This window comes from Salvelinus alpinus, chromosome 11 (genome assembly GCF_045679555.1).
Source record: "Salvelinus alpinus chromosome 11, SLU_Salpinus.1, whole genome shotgun sequence".
Taxonomy (NCBI): Eukaryota; Metazoa; Chordata; class Actinopteri; order Salmoniformes; family Salmonidae; genus Salvelinus; species Salvelinus alpinus.
Window position 1 is genome coordinate 45074618 of NC_092096.1, and position 19600 is coordinate 45094217.

Consider the following 19600-nt stretch of genomic DNA (forward strand, 5'->3'; position numbering starts at 1 on the left):
CTTAGCCAATTGTAGGACTTTAACCATGCCACTTTAAGACTGGTGACAGACTAAACACAGACCAGTTCACACTCAAGATTTGGTTCTGGGTGCCGAGATATGCCAATTTAAAAATTTTTGGTCACATCTCTCATCCCCTTCCCTTTGGTTGCTAGGCTCCAAATGACTCCAATGTAATAACTGTAGTCACAGAATGACATTCTGTTTTCCTCTATGACACTGAAAGGGAAATTAAGTGGAGCCCAATTGAAATGTGATTACTTTCCACTTCAGTGCTTCACTCCAGTCAAATAACATGAGGGACGGAGATTGAGTTTGCTTGATTAAGGTGACCACTTGAGGGCCAGTGGTTGATGAGATAGATTTAGTTAACACAAAGGGCAAGTGCACGGGTGCGCAGCACAATATTCAACGATATTGCATATTGGAAATCCAGGCAATCAAATTATGAGATCAAAAACACTATAGTTTTGTAATTAGACGTTCTATGCCAGTCCCCAGATAAGACATATTAACACAGTATGCTCAGTTTCAACACTTGGCTAGGTTTTTTACAATTTTCATTGAACTATTTCATACAGATGGCGCACCCTATCCACTGAGGATTTTCATTCAGAGACCTACTTTGGCACAAGGGAGTCCTCTGGTGAGGCTTTGGAAAGCACCACCCTCCACATCCTGTCCCCTGGCAGGTCCCAACCACCCAGGGAGCTCTACATCGCCGATTCCCAGGACAAGGCCTACTATGGGGAGACGGAGAGTGACACGGAGGCCCCCGGAGGGATTCATCTGGTCCGCACCCAGCTCTGCGTACCTGCGCCTGAGGAGTGCCAGTTCCCCAGAGGAGGAGGGGACAAAGGTCAAGAGGGACCCCAGAGGGGGAGTTTCTCCACTGGGGCAATGGTGGAGCTACAGTTGTCCCTCGCCGAACACACCCTGGAGGATCCTGTCTGCACCTCCCTGGGGAGTGCTCTTGGAATAGAGGGGGAGATTCATGCGAGAGAGGCCCTCAAGAACGAGGCCCTCCTTCACACCACCACCCACTCGCTCTACGTCCCTGGCCCAGCTAGGGAGCCCCTGAGTCAGCATGGAGTGGTGCTGAGCTCCCCCTCTCTGCTGGGCCAGGTGGAGGTCACCCTGCAGCACCCAGCAGCCGGGAGGGGCTCTCCTCGCCTGGTAGAGGGGGTGGTCATCTATGGGGCCAGTGGAAGTGTTGGTGGAGCCCCTGGGGAGGAAGGAGGAGGGCAAAGCCAGGGAGCTCCCGCCTCCTTCACCATCTCGTTTGGAATTCCCGCAGAGGGGGCGGAACCAGCAGAGGAGCGAGACTCAGATTCAGAGAAGGACCTTGAGAAACCCAACAAGCACCGGGCCAAGCACGCCAGTGAGTATCCCATACCTTTTCCCTTACACTTGTCTCACTGCCACTAGTCATCCTTTGTGTATGAGTGTCAAATTAGTGTTGTCTTATAGGGTGCACTGACTCAGACCTAATAGCAGACTGACATAGCACTGCTGTGAACTTCATTTGTTAACGCAACTCTGGGTGGCATGTGTGCATTCCTTAGCCCGGTGCTTTGTTGCCCGCTAAAATGTGTCCCCCAAAATAGTAGACAATATCTCTTACTTGGGAGGGGTTTTGTTTGGATTGAAGCAGAGAGGTCCAGTTCAAGCCTGAATTATACTAGTAGTGTCCAGTTTGTAGTATCCAAGATCACAGAAGGCAGGATTGTGGCAAAGATGGGAGATATAGCTATATAGAAGATAGATAGATATAGAGGAGAAAGAAATAAAGAGAGAGCGGGGGGATAAGAATAAATAATTCTCATTCAAAAATATATAAACATTTAGAAAATGCCCTATCAAATGTTTTCCTCTAGCTTTGAATAGGGGCCTGATCAGGATGTGTCTTCCAGAGATAGATAGGGCATTACATTGAGCCGTGCAGGGGGACATAAATAAAACACCAGTGCGTTGATGATGCCTGTAGAAATGCTCTTTGATGGACACCAGCATATGCTGCACTGGCCCGTTACCCGATCCTTTAAAACGGCTTGTCTTAGCCTGTGCCGTAAAGAGAGCTTCGCTCACTACTCCCCGTCTTCCTCCACCTTGAGGTTAGTCTACTGTGGGAAATAAAAATTTAAGGATGGGTTCTTTTATAAATCACCGCTTTGTGTTTGTATGTGTGTGTACGGTTGGGGTCGTTAAAGAGTGTGTGGACATGCCTGTCGTCGCCTCGGGTTTAGGTGACAGATCCGAGAGTAGACTTACGGAAAAGGGGTAAAGGTGCTTGGGTGCTGGTGAATGCACTTTTGTCCCACAGGCTAACATTAATATTTTCTATGATCTGCCATTTGCTCCAACTATCGGGCCACCCGTTGAACAGGCTGTCACAGCTGTGTTAATATCATGTATTATTGGGGAACAAACACGGAGTATATTAGGCATGGGTCAGAGAATTAGGTAATTGCTTGGCGTGTTAATTGAATAGAGATTGTGTAGATTGAATGATCAAATGTGTGATAAGTCTTGGCACTAAGTAAAGGGCTTCAAAAGCCAACTATAAAATCAGGACCAGGAAAGTATTGAATGAATGAGGTCTATGAAAATATCAATTTATAGGTTATTGATTGCATTTGTCATTTGAGGGAGTTTTACAAATTCGTTTTGGATTGAAATATTTCATTATAAAATGAGCTGAATCAAATAGTCTGCATTGATATTTAGCTAATGCTGACTTTAAGTAATTAATAGCATGGTCTGATTTGAGTATGTCAGCATGTTTGCCATGTCTGCCATTTTAAAGAGCAATTGGTTATATAAAGTGAAATATCAGTGAAAGTGATTAGTGAGTGGTTTCTTTCATGTATTTGGATATGCTTTCATAATGCCATTAGGGTGGACGTTCAGTGTTAAGATGTATTCAAGATTATCATAAACTTTAGAAAATGTGGTTGCAGTGCAGAGTACTGGTATCTGACACCAGTGCAACTTGGTGTGGCAAACAGAAATCAATCAACGGAAAAGTAATGAATCAAAGTAAATCAAATTGCAGATTAAAATACAGTGAGCTCAAAAAGTATTGGGACAGTGAACATTTTTGTTGTTGTCTTGGCTCTGTACTCCAGCACTTTGTATTTGAAATTATACAATGACTCTTTAATTAAAATGGTATTTTCCTCCATATCGGTTGAACCGTTTAGAAATTACAGCACTTTTTGTACATAGTCCCCCCATTTTAGGGGACCAAAAGTATTGGGACAAATTCACTTATGTGTATTAAAGTAGTAAAATGTTAAGTAGACTATCTACAAAAAGTGCTGTTCACCCGATATTGATGAAAATGCCCTCAAATGAAAGCTGACAGTCTGCACTTCAACCTCAGTCATTGTATCATTTCAAATCCAAGTTACTGGAGTACAGAGCCAAAACAACAAAGTTGGCACTGTCCCAATACTTTTGGAGCTCAAATAGGAAGAGATTCATTTGTGATATTTTACAGAATGAATGTGATTTTTACGATGCATGTGCATCCAAATGGAAGGATTTGTGGTGGTTTCAGTTCTACCCGAGCTATTATTACCCATAATATGCAGTTAAATGAACTAGGCAACAAGAGGCAACCATTTGAAATATCCCTCTTCTCTCTCCCTCCCCTCTCCCTCCCTCCCCTCTCCCCCTCACAGGGCTCAGGCGCAGTGAGAGCCTGTCAGACAAGCAGGTGAAGGAGGCCAAGTCTAAATGTAAGCGCATTGCTATCCTTCTGAACGCTGACGCTCCCAACCCCAACAACAAGGGGGTGTTGATGTTCAAGAGGCATCGACAGAGGGCCAAGAAGTACACACTCGTCAGCTACGGCACCGGTGAGAGTGAACCAGAGTACGAGGTCGACGACAGCGACGAGGAAGACTACGGCGAAAAAGACGCCAGAGCGATCAAATTCACCCTCGTAGCCACCACCAGCGGATCAGAGCTTGAGGAGGACTTTATCACTAATGCACAGGGTGGTGGCAGAGTGCTAACCTTCGACTGGGACACAGGACTACTCGAGATCGAGCGCAAGCTCAACTCCGGAGAGGAGATGGAGCAACTGCCCAACACCACGGGAAAGGGGGCCACAATGTTCGCCCAGCGCCGCCAGCGCATGGATGAGATCGTCGGCGAACATGAGGAGATGAGGCGCCAGGGGATTCCCGTGGAGGGGGTACAGGAGGTGGAGAAGCATGCGGCCTACCAGCAAATGGAGGAGCGCTCGTACATGCAGGCCACCACAGAGAGGCAGGCCTACATGGACTTCAGCGTGCACCAGAAGCAGCAGCAACAGTATCAGAAGTACCAAGAGCAGCAGTACTATGAGCAGCAGCAGCAGCAATACCAGCAGCAACAACAGTACGAGCAGCAGCAATACCAGCAGCAACAACAGTATGAGCAGCAGCAGTACCAGCAGCAACAACAATATCATCAACAGCAGCACCACCAGCAGCAAGAGTACCAACAGCAGCAGCACATTCAGCAGTACTCGTCTAACATGAATGGCATGGCCAACCATCAAACCAATGAAATGCAGAGTTCCATGAGCAATCAAACTGCCCAGCCCTTCTCATTACAAAACCGGATGCCTGCCCTGTTTTCTCCCCCAGTGAGTGGGAACAACCAAGAGATGATGGGTCAGGGGGAGCAGATTGCCTCACGCGACGAGCGCATTTCGACGCCGGCAATCAAGTCTGGGATCTTGCAGGACACAAGGAACAGGTTCAAGGGCAAGCCAATGTTCAATTTCAAACAAGCACCCAAAGTGTCACCCAACCCCGAACTTCTGAATCTCCTCAACAGGAGTGAAAAGAAGTTGGATTTCGAGTCATGCACGGAAGAGGACTACCTTAGCTTGGGAGCTGAGGCTTGCAACTTCCTCCAGTCACCAAGGGTCAAGCATAAGACGCCTCCACCAGTCGCTCCCAAGCCCATCATTAACCCCAACTCTCCACCCTGGTCCCCTCAGCCTGAGCTGGCCAATCAGGAGTTGTCAATGCATGCTGAAAATAGCGTTCCTGCACCTGCTGCAGCCCCCGAGACCGAGTCCGCTCCAGAACTGGCCCCAGAGCCCTCCCCCCCTCTTGCCCCCCAGGAAGCTCCTGTTCCTGCCAAGCCCCCCTCTCCAGACAAACACACATGGAGTCCCCCAGGGTCCCAGGCACAGCAGCAGCAGCCCCAGCAGGCGCCAGCCTGGGGAGGAAATGGTCCTTCACCAACTCAGCCTCATTCGCAACCCGAGCCTCGAGTGAGTTCTTGGGATCCGTCACTAACACAGGCATCACAGCAGCCACTTGTGAGTACTTGGCCACCTGCTGAAATGAAGCACCAGGCTCCCGCTCCAAGTCAGTCCCCACCACAGCTCCCTTGGGTGACTCCCCAACCACCTCCTCCTCAGCCTCAGCCACCCATGAATTCTTGGGCTATAGCGCCTACCCAGTCACAACTCCAATGGGTTCAACCTCAAGAACAGCAACAGCCCCAGCCCCAGGCACCTTGGGCTCAACCTCAAGAACAAGCACAGCAACAGCCCCAGGCACCTTGGGCTCAACAACCTCAGCCTCAGTCTCCAGAACAGACTTGGCCCCAGGCCCAGCCTCAGCCACCTTGGGTGTCATCACCTCAGCCTCCAATGAATGCATGGACACCACCACAGAGCCAGGCCCAGCCACAACAGCCACCTTGGGTACAACAAGCTCAACTCCAACATCCAGCTCAGCCCCAACCCCCTATGAATGCATGGGCCCCAGCACCTGCTCAGGCTCAGGTCCAGCCTCCATGGGCCCAGCAACCTCAAGAGCAAGAACAGCCACCCATGAATGCCTGGGCACCAGATCAGAATCAGGCCCGGCCACAGCCACCTTGGGTCCAACCACCTTCAACCCAATCCCCACCCCAGCAAAACTGGCAACAACCACCTCCACAGCAGGCACCCTTACAGCCACCTATGAATGCATGGGCCCCAGCTCAGGCACAGCCTCAGACACACACAAGTACCTGGGCCCCACAACCACAGCAAGCCCCAGTGAATACTCAGACCCGGATGGACAGAGTGTGTCAACCTTCTCCGAAACCTTGGAATGCTCCACAAAGTGCTCCCTGTTCTACTCCTCCACAGCGAATTAACTCTTACACACTTGGCGAAAGGTCCTCGTCACCCGTCATCAATCCAATGGCCAGCGTTTTGGCACCAGTAGGAGGAATGGGCTCGGCTTTGTCGATGCCGGCTGTTAGGGGGAAAGGAGCCGATTTGTTCGCCAAGAGGCAGTCTCGTATGGAGAAGTATGTCGTGGATTCGGACACTGTGCTGGCAGCCACTGCACAGGCAGCTCAGCAAGCCCAGGCAGCCACTGCGCAGGCAAACAAGGCAAGGCCCACGTCGCCATCTCCCTCCGTACCTCATCCGTGGAAATATTCACCCAATTGCAGAGCTCCCCCTACATCGAATTACAACCCCATACAGTCCCCTTCCTACCCACCAGGGGCCATTAAGCAACCCCCTCCATCTAGCCCTGCGGTCAAAGCAAAGAAAGGGAAAGGCAAACCTGCCTGCAAACCCCTTGCCGTTATAGATGTCATGAAACATCAGCCTTATCAGCTCAATGCCTCCCTCTTTACTTATGGCCCAGCAGTGGAGGCTGCCGAGGCTGCCAAGGCCGCCGCACCAAAGCCTGCCCCAGTCCCTCCAAACCAAAACCAACCAATAAGATATGAGCAAGCTGCCCCTGTCCAGCCGGCTGGACAAATGAATGCTCCCTATCCACAGCAGCCTCAGCAGCTCTACGGGATTCCCCCTCAACCACCCATGCATGATAGTCCATACCACCCAGCCTCACCTAATGCTTACCAGCCATCTAACAATACCTACCAGCAGGTTCCTGCTGGCCCTTACCAACATCCATATAATCCCCCTTACAATCAAGCCCCTCCAGACCCTTATCAACCCCAGCAGCAAGCTCAAAACCCTTCTTACCAACAGACCCCCCAAGGTCCTTATCAGCCAGCCCATAGCCCCCCCTACCAAGCAGCACCCCAAGCCCCATACCAGCCACTACCTCCCAGTACCTATGTGGTGCCCAGCTTTCCCATAGCGGCAAAGTCTGAGTCCATCTCTGAGGGCAGCACCGCTCCAAAGCCCAGGTTCATGGCCAAAAAGAGTTCAGCCCAGGTGTGGAAGCCAGCAGCTGTGGGGAAAGAGTGATTCTGATAGCATAATTAAGTGATCTTTGCTTAAAAGAACATTAGATCTAGTTACAACATATACATGCACAGTACATTCATATAAATGCAATATATTCATAGAAAGCTTTTAAGATGCCTTTTCAACATTTTATAGCCAACATATTTTTTTAAATAAATGCTAGAATTTAAAAAGGCCCGATGCAGCGGTTTTGGTCTCAATATCAAATCATTTCTGTTTAAGAATTAAGTACCTTACTGTTTAATTTTTTTATTAAAATGGTCAAAAACAAAACAAATTGCGTCTTAGCAAAGAGCAATTTCTCAAGCAAGAATTTTGCTAGGACTGTCTGGGAGTGGTCTAAGTGAGGGGCCTAATTGAACGAGAGTTACATACCCTGAAAACTAGATGTTATTGGCAGAGAGGTTTGAAACTCTTTGTTATTGGTATATTAACTTACACTGCCTGGTGATGTCGGCAGGCAGGCCAAAATGCCACCCCACCAAAATTTCAGGCTCTTACACTAAAATGGCATTATCATAATTTTCACAATTCCCCAGTATTATTCCAACCTCATACTGTGGAAATATATATATAAAACACAGGATATTCACGTTTTTGACTGCACTGGGCCTTTAATATATAAAGTTTGGATGTATTTTTCCACCTGCTATGCATTCACTCTTTACTCGTATACAACTATATAATATCTTGGTTTTTCAAGCAAAGCTTTTCAATGTTAATTTCTTTGCAATATTGCAACGCACAATACATAGAAAATTAAATATATGATATTGGTATATCTTAATTATCTAAGCCCAAAAATTGTAAAATGTAGTTTCAGGAAATCCACAAAATGCATTCAATAGACTTATGACGTGAATCAGTGGAGCCTGTAAACAGGCATTGCCAGAATGTGAGCGAGGATAATAGCCAGCAAGAATTCAGAGGAACAGGTGAATGTATATTGCTGAGAAAGTTAAAATTTGAAATGAGAGAAGCTTGAAAGGGAATTTAAGAAAAGATTGGAGTACTAAGGCGGTGTGTGAGCCAGTGATACGTTTGATAAGATCTTCTGCAATATCAACAGTGTATTTGTTAGCTGTTAAGATGTGCAATAATTTGTCAAAATTGACCTTGAATGATCTGAGAAGAAAAATATTAGTAGCGACTAAGAGGTTTAAGACGTCGAGAGCTTGAGACTATAAGCCTCTATCTACAAAAAGACGATTCTGAGGTAATTGACTGTACAGTTTCAAACCCTCATTGGTTTGAATGGTGTCAGCAATTTTTATCTTATTCTTTTAAGTGTAACAACATGAATTGGGGTATTTAGAGTACTTTATAAGTAGAGAACATTGAGCAGAACAAGACTATGTCAATAACAAAATTTGATAGAACCTTATCGTCCCCAAGATCTCGTCATGGTTAGGGAGACGAGGAGTGGTCAGTGGAAACATATTTAGGGTCAGGTTTGAGAGCCGTCTGGCTTCATTTGACATGTGTTTTGTAAGTACAGTGACATTACTTAGATTTGGTGGATATAATGTTCATATGCAATAGTGAATAGGAAACATGGCTACTTCATTTACCAAACATTCATAAATTGCATTGCAACAAGGGAATGTTTTGTATTTTATAAATTGAAGTATACATACAAGTCTAATACTTTTTTGTTAGGGTCCCGTCTCTTGAAGGTGGGAAGTGGAAGGTACTTGCACAAATGTAAGATGTAGATCGCGTACAATTTCATTCAGTGTCTTCCAAAAGACCCTGCTTGAATTGTTTTGGATTCATTTGAGCGGTTATTGCGTCATGATAGGTCTCTAAATGTAAACTTTTCCATGTCACAGATGATGTGTGTGCGTGAGTGAAAGCTGTTGGTTTGGGAGGACTAGTGGGTTTTTGTATTGTTTCACCAACATGAATGGCAGTCGCTCACTAGACCTCCAGCTATTCTGTCTTTTCTCACTCTTCTAATTTCAGCTTTGCATATTTTTTGTTCTATGTTTCTGTACACCTGCTTTGGTTTAACGTAATGCCCCCCCCAAAAAACATTACAAAAAGGGATATTGAAATAAGCAGTTACAGAAAAAAGGGGAGTTTGGATGAACCACCCTGTCATTTGAATGGTATACATTTGTTATGGAGTTGCTTTCTCTTGTTCTGTCGATTCTTTTCCATTTTATTTTTTTTGTGTTTCTTTTTCATAGTGCACTTTCTGTACGATTCATGTCAGTGCCATTAAAATGCCTTTTATCGTTACGTTTGCGTTTCCTCGGTTGGTCTCTTCTGCATGCATTTTCACATCCCATTCTGCTACTCTTTACTTTTCCTCTACACCACCTTTATACTTGGCACAACTCTCTTCCCACCTTACCACTGCACCATATTTTCTGTGGAAAAATTACAAACACACACATTCATTATTTTGCTACTCCCTAACTCAAACGGGAACACCCATGGATTTTTGGTTTGGATTTTTTTAAACAGTAGGACGTCTTAACTATTTTCAGCCATAGCGAAATACAAATAATACGTTCAATAAATCACAGCCTGAAGGGAGTTTGAGAACATAGTGTGAACTAGAATAGAGGAGAAACAAATTTGCAGGTACTCCATGTCACCTTCTAAACAACTGACATGTTTATTGGCATACCCAGCATGCCTTTGTGCTGATAGGAGTGGAGGTAGCTAGCTACCACTGTTAGCACCATCTGTGGTTAAGTGTCGTAAATTCAAAATGGTGGAGAGCCAACCACTGTCCAATAATAGTTCACTGCTCACAGTCTATAAAAGCCTTGTTACAAGCCAGCTGCCTCTGCTTAGAAATATGATGAGTCCCTCACTCGAACTCTAGACTTCTCTAGAATTGAGGAAAGTGCTCAAAAAGCACACTGCCATCCTTGAACGCATGGTGACAGAAGGGTATTTCCAGCTTGGATAACCTCATTGGATAAGACTGGAGAATGAGCCAGCTCTGACCTACAGTGTAATGTTTACCCGTCCGGTCTTGCATCATCACGTAGTGTTGGGAGCCATGTTAGAGAGGTTGTCAAGGGGATGTCATCTGTTGAGTGGGAGTTTTAATATCAATTCGGTGCCCACCGCAGGCACAGGCTATATCGGGAGGGAATTTGATCATCCTCACTTAAATGACCTGACTAGAAGAGTCCTGTGCTGGCCTTTTGGCTACACCTGCTTCTTAAATCTCACATACTGTAGATTTATGTATTGTTTATGCATTCTAAGGGAATACTTATTTAGGTGTTCTTCTTGGTTGTACATTTTAATCACTGTAAAGACATCTATGTGTTTTTGGAGAGGCTTTAAGTCGCAATAAAGACTAAACCATGGCAGATTTATGGCTAAGGAATGGGACAGTTGCAGAATGAATGTAAAAACATTGATTGATGCACAACATGTTGTGTTTCCTGGTGAACTAAATGATAGAAGACCCCGAAACGGTGTGTCAACACATGTCCTCATCTCAGTATTTTCCATTGGATGTAGTCAGATTTGAATAGATTGCGCTTTCTTACAAACCAGCGACGTAGGAGTCGAGTGAAAAGCACAAATATAAAATCCCTGTGTACAGTAGCACTGTCACGCCAGCCCAGCAGACACCCTTTCCAATGGACCCAGCTGCCATGACATCATTAAAAGGCTAATGCTAGGTGGACTCCCCAATGGTGTGGTAAAGCCAGACTCAATGGTGCCCATCTAAATTTGATGTCACCCCTCCAATCCCAGGCAGACACCCAAGCATTCCCTGCAGTGGCTGGAAATCAGCGATTAGTTCATGCCTTTCCTTCTATCCTGGTCAGAGGCTATTTTAAGCGTCAGTAGGGGATTGAAATACATAAATCTTGATAATCTGACCCATAACACTGATGCACCGTATGTGGAGCGAGTCGAACATCTGTCTGAAAACACAAAAACCTCTGACAAACGGCCACTCCAAAGACCTACAGATGTAGGAGCTTAATCTGAGCCAGTTTGCTACAGCAGGAAAATAATCCTGCAGCAACAGGAAATGTTAATTATTATGTGGATTATAATTCATGGCCATTTTTGTAGGGGTTGATATATTTTTCGTAAGGGGAAATCAAGCCTTTTTAAACCTCAAATACATCACAAGTTTTACATTTCCTGAGAAAAAAAAGTCATCTTGCAAAAGGTTGATCAAATTAAGATCCTACAACTGTACATGGCCTGTCCTATCCTGGGATATCATATCCTGGGATATGAAGGCCAATTCCATTGTGTATCACCATGTCCCACCCTTACCTTTCGAAGGTGATTTAAAGTGCAGTTTTGGTTGATTTGATTACTGGTAAACTTGGCAAAACACTTGGATTAACATTAGGTAACACAATTATTCGTACTCCACCCACATTTAACAACCATCTATCTGTTAATTTGATTAAAAACAGTAAGCTTGAGCTACAATTTAGCAATGGAAAAAAGATAGAGTAAGTAAAATAGAAAATGCGACAACAGGGGGATATAGATTTTTCCACAGATAATCATTTTCAAAATCTCCCAATAGACAAATAAACCAAATGCAACAAAGGCAGCATCCTTTCACGTGTACAAATCCTCTTTAACATCAATCTTGAATAAAACATGACCTAATGTAGCTACATTGTCTACTAATCTACATAAGCCGATTCATATGCAGTCAAAATAGTGACAGCTGGATCGCAAAGACAATTCTTGGGCTCTTCTTACAGCTTACCGGATATCTTGACCCACTAAACAAGTTAGTCATCGAATTTCCCCCTAAAATGAATCGTACAATTCCATTTTCTTTTTCTGCCATTGACAACAATCTATATGAGTCGATCTTATTGGCTGTTCTTACACTTATTCACCAGATGGCAGCACACTCCCTTCGGAGTGGTTTAAATTGCAGGAAGACTGTTATGAACATAAGAGATTCTGCCAGCACTGCCCAATCGACACACACATTTCCACTGCCTGTGCAGGGATCCTAATAGGGAATTAAAAGGGACCTGTTCTTTGATACAATGAGAGAGACAAGATAACGGCCCTTGAGAAGATTTGCTGACTCATTGAGACACCTTGAAAGTGATGCTGGTAATCCACAAAGCCAGTCAGATCCAATTTAAACAAGATAAATGTGGCTTATTTTGGAAACAAACTCATAAGCCAATTGTTCTGAGAAATCAAAAGTCGGGCAAGTGTTGGAATTGTGAAAACAAAAAATGGAAAAGTACATTCATAGAAAAAAAGAGTTCCAAAAGGGTTATTCAGCTGTTCCTATAGCAAAACCATTTCTGGTTCCAGGCAGAACCCTTTTTGGTTCCATGTAGGACCCTCTGTGGAAAGGGCTCTACATGGAAACCAAAATAGTTTTTCCTGGAACCAAAAAGGGTTCTTCAAATGGTTCTCCTTTTTTTCTAAGGTTGTAGCTTCTTGAATAGGAATCCTCTATCAAGTTTTATCCTGATTCTGGTAGAGTTGTCTTCCTTCAGAACATCAATAGTTGTTTTGAGAATTGAGAGCAGGCCTTTGTGCAGTATACTAGCAGCGTGAATGTCAACTCCTAATATCTCATGATTCAGGTTACCAAAATACTCCTCACACGATGTAGGACGGTGCCGTTCTTTTGCCATTTACCAAGAGAACACAAACTAATGATTTATGGCATAACTATTGTGAGAAAGGTGATACAAAATGAATTCTCATTGCTTTATATTATTGTTGATAAACAATCGAACTACCATATCAAAAATATTACTTTGGAACATAACCTAATATGAAGCTGTACAGTTACACATGACTGTTGCTGCAAAAGAGGGAAGAGAATACTGGATTATATGTGGGTATTAAATGCTCAAAGGAAGCTCTCAAACTACTGTATGTCTAAGCCATTTTCCAAGTTCCACTGTGATTTGTTCTTGCTGGAAGGATAGTCAGACAAGTGCGTGCTTAAAAATCAGTCCCTGTCTGAAGTAAACATGTCTGAATGTCTCTTTTCCAGGCGTTTGGCAGGAGCTACTCTCTGTCCCCACCTGCCGCCAGAGCACCATCGCTGTGCCTCCGGTCATCGTCTGTGTCCCCTTCCCTCTCATATAAACCCCGGGCCTCGTCTGCTCCAGCACCCCCGGGGAGGCAGATGTCCTGGCTGGACAAGAGTCACAAGCCTCCTTCCCCCTGGGAGGCCGCAGCCCGCCACCCCATGGGCCTGGTCGACGAGGCCTTCACCTTCCAGAACCTCCAGCAGGCCATCGCCTTCAACGTGTGCTTGGCTGCCCAGCGCAAGCTGCTCCCCGAGCCCCCTGCTGAGTGGAAGTCTAGGGTGTCCTACGATCCTCCCAGGATGACTGAGGGATGGAACCCGAACCAGAGATGGAACCAGAGGCAGAGCCAGACCCAGAGCCAGGGTCAGAGCCAGAGTTACAGCAGAGTTATGCCTCCGTTCCTGTCCCCAACCAAGAGCACGGCCTCGGCCCCCGCCGGTCCAGCTGGCTACAGGTCCCTGCCCAGACAGTTGCAGCCCCAGAGGTCCCTGACGGAGGCCAATATCGAGCACTCTGGGGCCAGTCATGGGAACGGAAGGCCCCTGAGGGGGCAGCAGCAGCCAAGCTACAGATCTGTGTACCACACCGACTGGAGCTGGAGACGCTAGAGGCAGACAAACAGGATGGCTACTTATCTTCATAACAAGGCCAGAAAGTAACTCCAAGATATTCAGATGAATAGTAGTAAGGACCATATATATAATCAGCATAATATAAAACTTGGGACAATGGGATAACACAAGGGTTGAGAAGAGCGAGGGGATAGCTATTGAGTTTGTGGTGTGTACAGGAGAGAGATTGAAGGAGGTTGGATCTGCTTGTTCGGGTTTCACTGAGAATACTGCTAAGAATATACAGATGATAAGAGTAAATGTTTTGGTATTGGGGACACTGTCAATGATGGTTCTATTTTAGTCAAATGGGATGGTATTGAGTTTCACTTCATCACGCTTTCATTGGACAGAAATCAATGAGTGATTGAAGCAAAAAGAAGGGTGTAATTGCACTGTCAGAGGCTTTAATTTCCTCCAACACTGTGATGTGATGGTAGCATTCAAAGTAAGTGAAATCAATAGTATTTCTTCGGAGGAAGAAATGGGCATAAAGTATGTTGTAAGGCAGAATGTGTGATTGTCATGTATAAAAATTAAAGGATGGGAGTAATGAATGGACATGTACATTTGTGTCAAAAACCTTTATACAGTATGGAATACAGTGGGAAATATACTGCTAGGTTCGCTGTGCATCATACAGATCACCCACTCACAATTGACCACAAAGGTCAGTTTGAAATTGCTGAGTGGTACAATAATGTGTGATGACAAGCTAGAATCTAGTACAATAGCATTAGTTGATAGTGTTAGTGCCCTAAGAGAAACACACAAAATAACACAGGTGTTATAGTAGTGGTTGGTGGCCACATATACGTTGTGGGGAGTTGGATACGAAAGGGCCACGTTTTATGATTTTACCGTTTTATTATCCAGATGACTTAAAGTGCCACTGTGGATGTATTTACTTAGCATGCTGGTTTTTGTGGTGTTCGTGGATTCGCGTGTCTTGTCAAACTAAACGTGTCAATGTGAAGTTGGTTAATGCTTTGGGAAACAGTTAAAGTACACCGTTAAACATCCAGAGCAAGGGGCTAAGAACACAGGGCTGAATACTACTGCGAGATGCCACACACATCTCCAACTTGCATATAAATCATATATATTTAGGTAAATCCTTTAGATTACCTTAATACTTTACATTAAGACTTTACAAATAATGTTAAATATACCTTAATGCAGAGTGTTTATAAGTCATTTATAAACCGTTGATTATACATTTTTAAAGTATGTATAAATCCCTTATAAATAATATCATGTAAAGTGTTAAAGATAAGTCACTTAAAGATTTGCTCAAAATATATCTCAAGTCAGGATTTCAACCCTTAGAACTACTGCTGATGCATTGTGGGTCTAAACGAGGCTTACAACTTGGGGAATGGCTAAATCTATAGCTCAACACATTGTGCGGACAGGTTACTTACTATACAGAGATTAATTCATAATTTTTTTGCCAGCTGCCTTTTATTTACTACATTAACAGGTGGCACCGAACAAGGGTTGTGTCCCTATACAGTGCACTACTTTTTAACTAGGGCCCATAGGGAATAGGGTGCAATTAAAGGTGCATCACGTGATGAATATGAAGGGGAGGGCATCAAGCTTCTAACTCATCTAACAGGACATTGTAAGGTATTTTCCCAGTGATTACACTGTGGGCACCTGGAAAAAGTATATCCAGTTATGTAAGAGAGTTGACACTAGGTACATTAGAGAGAAGAGAGTGAGGGATGGAAATTGTGTTCTTGGACTTTGTTAAGTAGAGCACAGAATGTGTTATTTGCTGATGTCCGTTCCTGGTGATAAATAGGCTTCAAAGCAAATAGAATGTAGAATAGGAAATCAATATCTGTACTTTTATTATGTGGTCATGGACATGTATGGTGTGGATCAAGTTGAAATTGTGAGATACATCACTTGCGTTTGCTTGTGTTGCTTACTTCTCATGGCTTTTCATCAGTCCAGAGTAAAGATTCTATGTGTGACTGCGATGGATCAAATTCTGAATTTTCATGTATCATCTCTTATTATTGCAAGATTTGAAATTGTTTAACACTAGTTAGTATCCGTCATGTGATTTCACAAAGTTCTGTATGTGTCATCAGCAACGATATATTGGAGTGATAAGAGTGATGTGTTTTTTTGCATTTTCTTTTTCATTTATTTTACAGTACTTTCAGCCCAAACAATTACCCAATGTCTGTGTACTTTTTGTCGGTTTTTGATTTCATCATTTGATTTCTTCACTTTGATTTCAGTAGGCAGGATGGGGTATTTTGGAAAATAAAAAAAGCATTGAACTACTGACCAAGTATTTTTCTCGTTTTGTTGTTGTGGGACTGACATGTTTCTAAGCTACTCCATCTTAATTCATCCCAGTTCTAATATAGGCATCATCAAATCAATATGGAATCATTATATCATTGTTTTTTGTGCTGCTGGAAGTCCATGTGTCGCTAAAATGTTGTGTTTTTTTCATGTCTTATTAGTTGTACGGGATACGCATGGTATACATCGTCCAACGAAATGCTTACTTGGTGGTTCCTTCTCGACAACGCAAACAACAATAAGAAATAATAAAAGATAAGAATACAAACAAAGTTAATAGCTCAGTGGAATAGAATAAACATTTTAGCATAAGTGTATTACAGGAAGGCACAATTTATAGTATTGGCACAATATTTACACGTGTATTGGGTAAGGGAAATAAGAATCTGGTAGCAGCAGTTGTGATGTGTGTGTAGCATGAATGTACTGTGTGTGTGTGTTTTAATTTATTTAACCTTTATTTAACCAGGTAGGCTAGTTGAGAACAAGTTCTCATTTGCAACTGCGACCTGGCCAAGATAAAGCAAAGCAGTTCGACACATACAACAACACAGAGTTACACATGGAATAAACAAACATACAATCAATAATACAGTAGACACATCTATATACAGCATGTGCAAATGAGGTAGGATAAGAAGTAAGACAATAAAATCGGCCATGGTGGCAAAGTAATTACAATATAGCAATTAAACACTGTAATGGTAGGATGTGCAGAAGATGAATGTGCAAGTTGAGATACTGGGGTGCAAAGGAGCAAGATAAATAAATACACTATGGGGATGAGGTAGATTGGATGGGCTATTTACAGATGAGCTATGTACAGGTGCAGTGATCTGTGAGTTGCTCTGACAGCTGGTGCTTAAAGCTAGTGAGGGAGGTAAGAGTTTCCAGCTTCAGAGATTTTTGCAGTTCGTTACAGTCATTGGCAGCAGAGAACTGGAAGGAGAGGCAGCCAAAGGAAGAATTGGCTTTGGGGGTGACCAGTGAGATATACCTGCTGGAGCGCGTGCTACGGGTGGGTGCTGCTATGGTGACCAGTGAGCTGAGATAAGGCGGGGCTTTACCTAGCACAGTCTTGTAGATGACCTGGAGCCAGTGTGTTTGGCGACGAATATGTAACGAGGGCCAGCCAACGAGAGCATACAGGTCGCAGTGGTGGGTAGTATATGGGGCTTTGGTGACAAAACGGATGGCACTGTGATAGACTGCATCCAATTTGTTGAGTAGAGTGTTGGAGGCTATTTTGTAAATGACATCGCTGAAGTCAAGGATCGGTAGGATAGTCAGTTTTACGAGGGTATGTTTGGCAGCATGAGTGAAGGATGCTTTGTTGCGAAATAGGAAGCCAAATCTAGATTTAATTTTGGATTGGAGATGTTTAATGTGAGTCTGCAAGGAGAGTTTACAGTCTAACCAGACACCTAGGTATTTATAGTTGTCCACATATTCTAAGTCAGAACCGTCCAGAGTAGTGATGCTGGACGGGCAGCAATCGGTTGAAGAGCATGCATTTAGTTTTACTTGCATTTAAGAGCAGTTGGAGGCCACGGAAGGAGAGTTGTATGGCATTGAAGCTCGTCTGGAGGTTAGGTAACACAGTGTCCAACGAAGGGCCAGAGGTATACAGAATGATGTCGTCTGAGTAGAGGTGGATCAAAGAATCACCAGCAGCGAGAGCGACATTATTGATGTATACAGAGAAGAGTCGGCCCGAGAATTGAACCCTGTGGCACCCCCATAGAGACTGCCAGAGGTCCAGACAACAGGCCCTCCGATTTGACATACTGAACTCTATCTGAGAAGTAGTTGGTGAACCAAGTATTTTTTTTTTCACCTTTATTTAACCAGGTAGGCTAGTTGAGAACAAGTTCTCATTTGCAACTGCGACCTGGCCAAGATAAAGCATAGCAGTGTGAACAGACAACAACACAGAGTTACACATGGAGTAAACAATAAACAAGTCAATAACATGGTAGAAAAAAAGAGAATCTATATACAATGTGTGCAAAAGGCATGAGGAGGTAGGCAATAAATCGAATAATTACAATTTAGCAGATTAACACTGGAGTGATAAATCATCAGATGAGCATGTGCAAGTAGAGATACTGGTGTGCAAAAGAGCAGAAAAGTAAATAAATAAAAGCAGTATGGGGGTGAGGTAGGTAAATTGGGTGGGCTATATACCGATGGACTATGTACAGCTGCAGCGATCGGTTAGCTGCTCAGATAGCAGATGTTTAAAGTTGTTGAGGGAGATAAAAGTCTCCAACTTCAGAGATTTTTGCAATTCGTTCCAGTCGCAGGCAGCAGAGAACTGGAAGGAAAGGCGGCCAAATGAGGTTTTGGCTTTAGGGATGATCAGTGAGATGCGCGTGCTACGGGTGGGTGTAGCCATCGTGACCAGTGAACTGAGATAAGGCGGAACTTTACCTAGCATAGCCTTGTAGATGACCTGGAGCCAGTGGGTCTGACGACGAACATGTAGCGAGGGCCAGCCGACTAGGGCATACAGGTCGCAGTGGTGGGTCGTATAAGGTGCTTTAGTAACAAAACGGATGGGACTGTGATAAACTGCATCCAGTTTGCTGAGTAGAGTATTGGAAGCTATTTTGTAGATGACATCGCCGAAGTCGAGGATCGGTAGGATAGTCAGTTTTACTAGGGTAAGTTTGGCGGCGTGAGTGAAGGAGGCTTTGTTGCGAAATAGAAAGCCGACTCTAGATTTGATTTTGGATTGGAGATGTTTGATATGAGTCTGGAAGGAGAGTTTGCAGTCTAGCCAGACACCTAGGTACTTATAGATGTCCACATATTCTAGGTCGGAACCGTCCAGGGTGGTGATGCTAGTCGGGCGTGCGGGTGCGGGCAGCGAACGGTTGAAAAGCATGCATTTGGTTTTACTAGCGTTTAAGAGCAGTTGGAGGCCACGGAAGGAGTGTTGTATGGCATTGAAGCTCGTTTGGAGGTTAGATAGCACAGTGTCCAAGGAAGGGCCAGAAGTATACAGAATGGTGTCGTCTGCGTAGAGGTGGATTAGGGAATCGCCCGCAGCAAGAGCAACATCATTGATATTGAGGCAATCATTTGAGAAACCAAGGCTGTTGAGTCTGCCAATAAGAATGTTGTGACAGAGTCGAAAGCCTTAGCCAGGTCGATGAATACGGCTGCACAGTAATGTCTCTTATCAATGGCGGTTATGATATCATTTAGGACCTTGAGCATGGCTGAGGTGCACCCATGACCAGCTCTGAAACCAGATTGCATAGTGGAGAATGTACGGTGAGATTCGAAATGGTCGGTGATCTGTTTGTTAACTTAGCTTTCAAAGACCTTAGAAAGGCAGTGTAGAATAGAGGTCTGTAGCAGTTTGGGTCTAGAGTGTCTCCCCCTTTGAAGAG

General features: G+C 44.3%; 1 protein-coding gene across 4 annotated transcripts in view; it reads left to right on the forward strand.

The window, feature by feature from the left end:
• Positions 1-16178, forward strand: part of LOC139534243 (synaptopodin-2-like) — a 40971-nt gene extending 24793 nt beyond the window's left edge. Inside the window, exons 3-5 of one of the 4 annotated variants that reach the window (XM_071333206.1) lie at positions 582-1381; positions 3687-7198; positions 13221-16178. In XM_071333206.1, coding sequence (XP_071189307.1) covers positions 582-1381; positions 3687-7198; positions 13221-13868 — 4960 coding nt within the window. In that variant the 3' untranslated portion in view covers positions 13869-16178. Of the gene's footprint in view, positions 1-581; positions 1382-2067; positions 2115-3686; positions 9476-13220 lie in introns of those variants that run through there. The other 3 variants (XM_071333208.1, XM_071333209.1, XM_071333207.1) reach the window with 3 other exon arrangements.
• Positions 16179-19600: the final 3422 nt, after the last annotated feature.